At 40.1% G+C, this 10,668-nt stretch overlaps 2 protein-coding genes across 3 annotated transcripts; one reads left to right on the forward strand and one right to left on the reverse strand.

The window, feature by feature from the left end:
- Positions 1–679: 679 nt before the first annotated feature.
- On the reverse strand, positions 680–8,381 carry ube2ql1 (ubiquitin conjugating enzyme E2 QL1). Of its 2 annotated transcripts, none has more exons than XM_016516324.1 (2): positions 7,155–8,380; positions 680–1,902 (listed from the first exon to the last, which is right to left on the reverse strand). In XM_016516324.1, the coding sequence occupies exons 1-2, from the start codon at positions 7,860–7,862 to the stop codon at positions 1,771–1,773; spliced, it is 840 nt and encodes a 279-aa protein (XP_016371810.1). In that variant the 5' UTR covers positions 7,863–8,380; the 3' UTR covers positions 680–1,770. The 2 variants fall into 2 exon arrangements, with proteins under 2 accessions (XP_016371810.1, XP_016371811.1); XM_016516325.1 differs by having other exon boundaries at positions 1,827–1,902; positions 7,067–8,381.
- Positions 8,382–8,703: 322 nt separating this feature from the next.
- med10 (mediator complex subunit 10) lies at positions 8,704–10,426 on the forward strand. Its single transcript, XM_016516280.1, has 4 exons — positions 8,704–9,222; positions 9,379–9,462; positions 9,739–9,841; positions 10,310–10,426. Exons 1-4 carry the CDS (start codon positions 9,101–9,103, stop codon positions 10,403–10,405), a joined length of 405 nt encoding a protein of 134 aa, XP_016371766.1. The 5' UTR covers positions 8,704–9,100; the 3' UTR covers positions 10,406–10,426.
- The last annotated feature ends 242 nt before the right edge of the window (positions 10,427–10,668 follow it).

Here is a 10,668-nt window from a genome sequence, read left to right on the forward strand (position 1 = left end):
TAAACGAGACGCCCTCATTCCTCAAGGTTTCAGAACAAAAGAGTCGCCCCCTCAGCGTCTCTTTCTCTCTCCCCACCTCTGTACTTCTTCATCTGGCTCTCGTCAACAGTGCCGGCACCAGCTACCAGAGTCCATAACAGAGCTTGACCTTCGATTTATGCAATTCGAGAGCAACGTTTACAGTCTTGAGATCTGATTTCCTGGGCCGTCGGCCATTTTGTCCTGTTGTTCTAGTCTAGTATTGACCAAGTACACAGCACAGTGATGCAGAGTCAGTGCAAGGTGGAGGAATCAGGCCCACAACCACGAGCGTATCGATTTATGAGCCAAAATGGTACAAGTGAATCAGCACAATTAATGTTTGATCGTGTTTGGGGCGTCGGCCTGTGAAGGTGCCAAGTTAAGGTACTATCCTTACGTCGGTGCTAACAAGGGTTCAGGTCTGCGCAATCGGCGTTGTCCTGTCGCTCAGTGCTCCATGGGGACAAACGCACAACATCTGATGTGCAAACATCACCATGTCTGTCACATGCCTCTCTCTCGCCAATACTAAGATCCCATTGGGACGTTGACATTCGTTAATGCCATCTGGTATCTAAATCATCAGAATTAAGAGCTTTTGGTCTTCTCCAAAAACAAATAATAGAATGACCAACAGAGGTGGTTCACATTTTTTAAAATCTTTTACCTCTGCATAAGCAATGAAGGCTTTGTTCACACTGCATATCAATCCGTTTTGTAAGTGGTGTGTTTGTTCAGACTGTGTAGTCGATATCCGATGCCAGACTTTCTCATATAGCTGTCAGTGTGGGAAGAGAGGACGGAAAACTGGGAATTTTGCCTCTGCTCACTGTCTGTCATGGCATCTCGTGGCGGTGCTGGACTCACAAGAGGCATCTTTATGCATTCATGCATATACTGTGTCCACAACTGCTGACTCGTGCACTTGTTCACTATCCGACACAGTGAGAATCAAACAGTTGAGGAAAAATTAGCTAAAACGATTGATTCAGATCTTAAAATTTTGGATTCCAAACCACATATGGACATGAACACAATGTGTTTTTTTTGTCTGTTCAGACTTCAAGAAACAATTGAATTCGAGTCGGATGTTGCCAAAAAAGAATCAGATATTCGCTGCCTGTCTGAACAAAGCCCTAGAGTATTTTTTCTCCATTGGAAATCAATGACCATCTACGCAACACAGTGATGTCTACATTTTGCCACGCGAACGGAGGAATAGAAAGAGCACAGCTCTACATAAATTACAATCATCATGTTGCATCCAACCGTGAAAAACAGCACAGCCAATGAGGAGGAAACCAGAGAACCTGAACCTCAAATGTAGTGTAATGATCTGCTTATCTATTAAGTCATTTGCATGTCAATGGGGGCAAGTCTGATGCTGTTCAGTGCAATGCATTGTCAGCTATAAAAGGAAAGAGGGATGGATGGAGGAAAAAAACTGAGGCAACACAGACAGATAGACAAGGATATAGAGTGGAGATGGTGCACATTTAACTTTGCTTGGAGCCTCAATCGTATCCAGAGTCCATAGCTGTATGTAGCTGCAGTGACGCCCACTTATGAGTAATTGTGATGTCGCAGCGAGTGTTCGGTCCATGGCACCTCTATGAAGAAGAGTGAAGGACGGAGTGAAGGTGAATGTGCCACGTTTATGTGTAAGATATGATGCGCTAGCTTGTTTTTTTCGTAGTTAAGTTTGATGATGAAAAAGCCATGTCGGGATCGCGGTTGAAGATGCTGACATCAGCCGTCGGACACGGGAGGGGACACCCAGCCGTACTTCTCGTGGGTCTTGACAAGGCTCTTGAAGGTCGCCTCGGCTTCCTTGCGACTAAAGGTCTTCTTAGACTTGCCTGCTTTCCTGCAGATACGACCCTAAAGAGAAAACACAACATTCGGAACAATGAAGATTTACATGTGTCAAAAAAAAAACAGGGAAACATTATGAATTGAATGAACTTTAAAATGAAAAATGGGGAAATGGGGTGGAGAGATGGTAAAAATATTAACTGGTAAATGGTCAAAATAAATCATTTTAATACTTAATTAGTGCATAGCAGTGTACAGCATATTGCAGAATACATAAATATATTATGATGAATATAAATACTAATATATATATATATATATATATATACGTAATATTCTAAATATTATATATTATAAATATAAACACAATAATGTACCTGAACTTCACACAGCAAAATATTAATCATTATTATTAATATCATTAATACTTCATATCAGCATATAACATTGCTGAATATATAACAAATACATCATTAAATATATATATATATATACACACATACATATTGCATTTAAACTCCAAGGAACAATTTTGCTGAATTGGACATTAATGTTAATGATTATTATTAAATCATTGAAATTTTTGAGGCATTAGGTAACAAGATATTAAAATCTGTGAGCACATGATTTAGCATTTCATATCACATAAAAAGCAAACAGTTTTATTGTTTAATATGTCAGTCTGACAGTCTCTTTCTGAATAAGAATAAGCTGCAAAACAGTCGACATCATATCTACAGGTTTATGACACACAAAAAGCTAGAGAGAAACACAAAAACGTCTGTCGCAATCTTAAACGTATCTATTATATTTCAAGAGATGGGAAGCAGAAAAGCATATACTTGACTTAAACAAAGGGCAGTGTGTTGACTTTGTCCAAGAGGGAAATTATACATGATTGTAATGTCCTGCTGGACGCAACATTTAATTTCCAAATATAATTTAGGCCTAATGATTTAAGGGTGAAATGTAATTCCATTATATTAAAATGCTTTCTACATCAGTTTAATGTGCAAACAACTATAAGTACGCCATTATATGGTTGTTTTTAAGTGATAAAAAAAAGCCATCTGAGGTTTTCTATAAAGAATCAAAGCAGCTTGAATCCCGAGAATCAAGAATATAAAATCAAAGTTGAGGGAAAGTGTGTAGGTGAAGTCTGATACCAGATTTATTTACCACTTTCCTGAGTCTTTTCATATATTATGAAACTGACATGCAGATGTAGATGTGTGAATGACAGATTGTGGTGTGATTAAATGGTCCTGGTGCTCCATTTTCAGAGGTTTTCCCATTTTCAATTTCAAAGCCAACTGCTCTGAGCTTTGAAGACACAGTAAATCAAGAGGCTGTGCTTGATAAAACCTCAGGCTGAATTATTTAAACAAGCTTCAAGAGCATTTTAACACCAGGTTCTGCCATTTTGATCGCTGCTAAAGGATAATGGGAATAGAAGTGATGCAACGGTGCATCCAGGATTGCAGCATCCCACAGTGAAAACGACCAGCTGTCATAGTATGAAGTTCGCCCACTGAAGTAACCATTTCGAAGTATAAAAAATGAGTTGGTTGGTTTTTAATGCTGCACATGCAAAGAAATGGGCTCTCCTTTGCTAATGTCTCAAAGATGTCTGCATGTTTGTGACTCCAGATCAAAGATTAAAAACAATCCTGCTGCTTTTAAAAAAACTCTTAAAAAATCAACATAGAAACCCGTTACACATCAGTTTTCTGATGAAAAAGATATAGGACAGATCTTGTGCATCTATCTATCTATCTACACATTTTATCAATTGGGAATTGATTGGAATATGAAAAGTGGGCAAAATTAAGAGGGTCTGACAAAGTATTACATTTTTGTTAAAGATTATAAAGGCATAATGTGCATGTATCATGCACAATAAGACCAGGAACATGCATTAAGAAAGTAAATAGAGCCCATTTTGGTTTCAATGTTGATTTTGATCAGGAAAAACTAAGTTACAAGTTGGTGTTTATTTACTTTGCAATATAAAATTCTAGTGGTCCATGCAAGATACTTGTATAGCAAAGGAAAAGGGTATTTAAAAAAGGCATCTCTCTGACTCATCAGCCCCTGAAGCCTGTTCTGGCAATGTGTTAGGGACAGGAGATACTTTTTTTCATCTGGCATGCTCAAAATACCAGCCGAAAACCAGGCATGACCTAACACATGATTTTATAATAGGACAGATGTTTTAAATAAGCCAAAGTGTGACAGTGAGAGACACATTTATATTTCTGTGCATGGGTGGAGCAAATGTCATATTTAAACATAAGACCAAATACGAACCTTAAATTGTTTCATAAGAAGAGCATCTTTAATGGAATAACTCAGCCAAAAATGATTTACACACCCTAATGTTTTTCCACTCGATTTTCTTTCTTCTGTGAAACACAAAATAAGAAGGTTAGGCAGAATGTCCTTTCCAACAATATGTGATGACCAAGCTGCTCTAAAATCTCATTTTGTGATTCACGGATGACCAATGACCAAATTTTCAACACTCTTAAAAAATAAAGGTTCTTTATTGGCATTGATGGTTCCATTAAGAACTTCCATGGAACCTTTCCACTGCACAAAAGGTTCTTTAGATTTTTACCATGTACTTTAGATTTGTAAATGGTTCTTTTAAGAACTGTTCACTGAAAGGTTCTTTGGGGAACCAAACATTTTTTATGGCATAATTGCGAAAACCCCTTTTCGGGAACCTCTATTTTTAAGATTGCATGACCAAATATTCGTTTTCAAACTTCTCCTTTAAGACCAGCAGAAGGATCAGGTTCTGCATGCAAAGTGCAATCATACAAATATGCCACTTCAGGCTACGTATGAGAGAAACAATCTCACAGACCCAGCATCCACTAAATGAGCAAAAAGGATGTGCTTCCATATGCCCCAGGACTGAGGTCAGTCTAGTGCCAGTGCTGATGTAAGACAGCAGGGACAGTGAGACGGAAATAACCAGCTCTTCCCTCAGGCTCTATCAGTCAGGATGAGATCTAATGGCCCAGAAGTAACAGCATGAGCTCAACCGAGAAGAGGCTGCCCTATCCCCTCAGAAAAGCCTGTGATTTTTGGATTAAAAGGAACCACTGGAGCCTTAATTAAGCTTTATTGTGATTACGGTCTCTCTTGGAAATCGCTTCCCTCATGCTTGAGAGGCGGCGGAGGAGAGCGGAAGGGAGGGAACCGCGTCGATGTTAATCCAGGTTATTCGCATCAGCGTTTTCCCTGCAGCATGCTAACGGCATCAGCACCGTCTCCCTGCGCTATTTTGGTTTGGTGCGTATCGAGCGCAACGCAGTGCCCATGTGAAGTGCCTGATGGGTAATCCTGTGAATGGAGATCAGTCAATGGTCGCGCTTGGCCTCTGTGCTTTCTGGGACAACACAGACGGTAGGGATTATGTAACCGACATGTACCAGATAAGGATAACAGTGCTGCTCTTTGCATCATAGCATCACATGAAGCGTAAGGCTGTTTGATGCTGCTTACCGTATTATGTCTGAAAGGAAGTCGTCTGTAAATTCAACAAGGCAAAAAAGGAATATTGTTTCTGATCACTTAAAGGCAGAATAGACTCTCGGATTGGAGATATATGGCAATTCAATTTATTTTTAATCCATAGCCTACTGGTCAATGCATATTTTAGTCTAAAGCAATGAGAATAATAGTCATATGTCTTAAGAAAATTATATATATTATTTTCCCCTTTTTGATGTTATTTTGTGCTGTAACTGATTCTAATATATATTAAAAAAAACTTTAAAAACAGCAAATGTCTGAGCTTTGGTATGCAGAAAGATCTTCCCAAACCAAAGCAGAATTTGAACAACAAAAAACCTTAAGTGAAATTTAAATGATTGTCAAAGCACATCCATGTCCTCAGGTTAAAAGTGAATGGAGCCTTTTAAACAATTCGGTAAAGCGGGAAAAAATGATTTAAGTATTAAATCCAAAAGCGATAAACCATGAATGCTCAAAATATGGCTCGTCATTTCCTTTAGCTGCATGTTAATTGGGGATCTGTTGTGTCAGCAGCAGCTAAAATGGTAATTACCCTTGAGTGCTTTGGGTCATTTGGGGAAAAATGGTTATCTAGTCACCGCTGCCTCAGGCTCATCATGAATTTGGCATTTAAGAGCTCCTGACAGGTTGAGGCAAGCGTAGATGAACAGGAATTTTCTCTCAGATTTACAGCACAGGGTTAATGGCCAGTCTCTAGCTTCATTATGGATTCTCATCCATATCCATGACCCACGATGGTCTTTGCAATCATCCTTAGAATGGGACTATCTAATGACCGATATGTGATCTATCTATGGAGCCCATCTAATCACATTAGTTAAGATCCAGGCTGCAGTACGTTCTTAAAAAAATGGTTCGAAATAGCACCAGATTACGATTCATTGTACCAATAGCAGAGCCATTTTTGGTGCAAAACATCAAATAGATATCAAAAGATATAGTTATATATTGAAGAACCTATAAAAAAATAAAAAAAACTCATTTTGACGTGTAGCATTTTAAATGTAATAGAAAACACACTAAAAAAACAAAAGCACAACTAAAGCAATGTGTGGTCATGAAACCCTTATTTTGGTTACCTATACACTCTTAAAAGTAAAGGTCCTGCCAAAAAAGGTTTTACAGCCTGATGACATAAGAGTCCCCTTTTTTTAGTTGCTACAGTGCAATATGATAATCTTTTATGATCTTTAGATAACTGCATATGTACTATTGCTTCAATAAACCCAAGAGAGATTTGCTTTGCTTTGGCAATGGATGATGCCAAATACTGATCAGAAGAACCTCTAAATAAACATCAAGAATCTTTACACCCTAAACATCAAGAACCCTACAGCCAACTGAAGCACCCTATATAGGGCAAAATGGATCTTGATAAAAAGTGTTCTTTGCTGAAGATGTAAATCGTTAAAAAAAAGACAGTTCTACCTCAAGTACAAACCCCTGTGAGGTTTTCTTCCATGGAAGGCAAAAACAACCTCAGCCACCATTTACTTTAATTGTAGGGAAAAAGATGCAATGAAGGTGAATGGAGACAGTGGCACATATCTTGGACGACATGAAGATGAGTATATTTCTGAGTGTGTATTACTATGTAATTACACTCACACGCAATATATGTAACAGACACTATCATATGGACCCGTATTGAATGGATGTTGCGTGTTTTCACGCGATTCACCTGTGCGCCAATGCCAAGATGGAGGATGGCGTCAAGAAACATGAGATGTGAAGAAATCAACGCCGCTATGGCAAGAACCCATCCTCACCTGTCCTTTCACCAGACTGGCAGCGAACTGCCTCATCACGGCCTCGACGGTGTACGCGCTCGACCAGCCGCGGGGCGTTAGTAACTCCATGCAGATCGCGCCGCCGTCCAGCACGTATCCGTTCTCCAGCCGCGGCGTCAGGACGCGCATGAACGGCGGGGAGAAGGGGAAATTGTCGGGGAAGGTGACATTCAGCAGTATGTACTCGGTGTTGGTCTCCTTCATGTCCTGCCACAGCGCGGAGTCCTTGTCCACCTGGTGCAGCTTGACATTCCAGTCAAAGAGGCTATCGTTCGCCAGCTCCACCGTGATGAAGCTGTCGCCGAGCCGCCGGATCTCCTGCAGCTCCTTCATCAGCCTCCGCGTCCGCACCTGGGTGCAGTGCTGCCGGTTCGCCGCCGGCGGGGGCATCACGGAGCCGCTCGTCGCTTTGCCGCCTCCCGTTTGCTGCTTCTCATTCGTGTCCTTGCTCGGTTTGTCCGGTTTGACGGCTGGCTTGTCCTTGCCGGACACGTCGAAGCGCCTGGCTTTGATTTCGGGCGTGCTGAGGATGTTGTTGGTCTCGTTGCTGGTGTTGCAGTGCTTCGTGTTGTTGTTTTTCTGGTTGCCTTTAGTCCCTTTCAATGAGCCCTGGTGGTGATGCTTCGGGTCCTCCGTGTCTCGGTCGTGCAGGCGAATGAGCCCGATTTTTCGCAAAAGAGTAGCCATTGAGGTGCTTCGCCGTTCGCGGTGGGTGTAACGGAGCTCGGAAGATAAAACGCCCGCAGAGCAGCCCGTCCTCAATGCATCATTTCCCCGCGCGACTGCACTGAAACACAAGAGCGCTCATTTAATACGCATCCCCACAACTCTCTAATTCCCTATGAGGCACAGACGCGGCTGCTGCAAGAGGCACGATAGGGCTGCCCGAAATGAATCTGGCGCACGCAAACAAGAGTAGCGGGAGCGGAGCACCGCAGGTCGGTTGACTTCCGCTGTACCTGGACGGAATGAGTAATCAAGGGTCCGGCACGAGTTATTTTTTTCCTTCACACCAGTTTTCCGACAAGTCCCGCCCTCGACCTGCTCGCTGTCTGATGGATCAGAGCCTGTGATGGAGTTATGTGCTATGTGATTGACTTCTAAACTGTCCAATCACAGACCGGCGGTGGCGGTGAGGAGCTCACACTAGCCAATCCTGCCGTGGGAGGCGGGGCTTGTCTGAATACTGCCGGATAAAATAAATAACGCTCTGCTCGACGCGTTTAGTGTTAGTACACCTTTTACCCTGTTATAAGAAATTGCAAATTTTGGCATATTGTCCATTTAATTGTTGTTGTTCTTATATTACTTTTTAACATACATGTAATTTTTGTATTTGTATTATAGTTCATTTCGATCACTTACATCAGGAAAAATCCCAGAAACAGTATTTAGTGTCATTGTACAACTTAATGTATTTGTTTGTCTCTCTCTGGCTTTTTCTACATTCGCTGTAATATAATATGTAAGATGCCATCCACATTAATAAAAAATAATAAATAAATAAATAATGCGTTTTGCCCTAACGTTTAGCGGGGAGGGGATCGAGCTTCTCATGCATCAGCTGGCAATGAATCAATACACCCACTTCTCTCAAACCTCGTATTGAAAAGGTCAATGCATCAGCAGTTCACATGAGTATGTGTAAAATCGTTCGTGTTTGAACGAGCCATCATCCAATGCATAGGTTGTTTTCCAACAGTGACTTTGCAGCATTTCGAAACGCTTTACAGCACAACGAAGAATTCCGTTACCAGGGTAACAGTCCATTCTCGCACGCTATTGGGTGAAACTCAGCCGGAAAGCTGTTCGCTGTCATGGAAGCTGCGTTGGTTGAACAGATGTCCGTCTTTTGTTAATGATTTTCTAGTTTTATCCCAATTAAATCAATCGTACGCTTACCTTTATGTAAAATACAGCACGTCATGGCCGAAAAGTTTGATAATCTCGAAGAACACCTCGAGAAATTCGTCGAAAACATACGACAGCTTGGAATTATTGTCAGCGATTTCCAGCCCAGCAGTCAAACGGGACTCAACCAGAAACTGTGAGTTGTAATTCTGTTCATTTCAACACGATTCTAAAAACATATGTTGGGTTTAAACAAATAATATCTGGGAAATAATGGCGATTTTGAGCTTTAGCCTTTCTTGGCTTGTTATCAGTAGTGTTGTTAAAATGTTTTGGTTATTTATTTCTTCAGGAACTTTATGATCACAGGACTGCAGGACATTGAGAAATGCCGACAGCAGCTTCATGATATCAACGTACCGTTGGAAGTGTTCGAGTAAGTATTACATTACATAACAGATATGCATAATAAATATTTCTAGCTGCACAAACCTCGTGAAAAATTAATGTTAATGGTTTTGTTCATTCACGGTAGTCAGATGACAAGCATTTAAAGAGTGCATGTTCTTTATCAAATTACCCTTCTTTTACTTTCAGTTCTACTCTGTTTAGATTGTCATTATCCATTTAATTGTTATATTCAAGAAATGTGATGTGTAACATCTGTGTAAAGACATGAATAGCCATTACTAATTATTGATGTTTTGCACAGGTATATTGATCAGGGTCGTAACCCTCAACTCTACACAAAGGAGTGCTTAGAAAGAGCTTTGGCTAAAAATGAGCAGGTCAAAGGAAAGATTGACACATTGACTGTGAGTATTGGTCCAGCATTTGGATTCAGAGTTCAGCTTTACCATCACTATGAATTACTGACTAATTTGGGAGTGCTAGCAGGTCATTTGTTATAAAAGGACATAATATGTTTGCAAAGAGTCTACCCCTCCTGCTTATAGTGATAATTTTAGTTATCATTCTTGGTCTGATCGACCCTTCTTATTTTTCCACGTTTTTCCCCCCCAGTGTTATCAGAATAAAGTTGCAGCACTGACATATTTGACCTCTATAATGTTATTTCTGAACTTAAGAATTGAAAATAGTCTATTTCTTTGTAAATCTATAATATGAGTGTGTGTGTTAAAGAAATCTTAGGATAAAAATGCTAGACAGTTCCCCTTGTTTTTTAGATTTCTATTGTGGATCGATGATTTCCTGGTATGTTTTGAATAAAACAAAGGATCTTCATCTAACCTTCTTTTACGGTTTCTTTTTTTTTTCTGCAGAAATTTAAAAGCCTTCTCATTTCTGAGCTGGGCAAGGTTTTTCCTGAAGAGATGGCTAAATATAAGGCTATTCATGGAGATGACCCTCCTTCATGAGTTAGCAGTGCCACAACACTTCAAACGCAAGATGTACATATGTTGATATTAATATAACATGTTTTTTTAAGGTTGAATTCATCAGTGAAATATGCAAATTTTTACAGCTTTTTCATCTTTGTATTTGCCTTTATAATTCACAAGATTATGGATTAAAAACTGCGGGATATTTTGGCACATCCTTGAAACAGTGCAAAGCTTTTTTTCCTCATGCATTGTAATTTTCGCAGCATAAATTACATTTTTTTTCGTTGAATAAATGA

The sequence above is a fragment of the Sinocyclocheilus rhinocerous genome, unplaced genomic scaffold (assembly GCF_001515625.1).
Source record: "Sinocyclocheilus rhinocerous isolate Xijiao unplaced genomic scaffold, SAMN03320098_v1.1 scaffold86, whole genome shotgun sequence".
Taxonomy (NCBI): domain Eukaryota; kingdom Metazoa; phylum Chordata; class Actinopteri; order Cypriniformes; family Cyprinidae; genus Sinocyclocheilus; species Sinocyclocheilus rhinocerous.

What these genes read in the sequence shown, in the direction of transcription:
- med10 (XM_016516280.1), top strand. Translation starts at nt 9,101, where the DNA reads ATGGCCGAAAAGTTTGATAATCTCGAAGAACACCTCGAGAAATTCGTC. An exon ending in GTACCGTTGGAAGTGTTCGA is followed by an intron (nt 9,463 to 9,738) that starts GTAAGTATTACA and finishes TGTTTTGCACAG; the next exon opens with GTATATTGATCAGGGTCGTA. An exon ending in GAAAGATTGACACATTGACT is followed by an intron (nt 9,842 to 10,309) that starts GTGAGTATTGGT and finishes TTTTTTCTGCAG; the next exon opens with AAATTTAAAAGCCTTCTCAT.
- ube2ql1 (XM_016516324.1), bottom strand. Translation starts at nt 7,862, where the DNA reads ATGGCTACTCTTTTGCGAAAAATCGGGCTCATTCGCCTGCACGACCGA. An exon ending in CCAGTCTGGTGAAAGGACAG is followed by an intron (nt 1,903 to 7,154) that starts GTGAGGATGGGT and finishes TTTTCTCTTTAG; the next exon opens with GGTCGTATCTGCAGGAAAGC.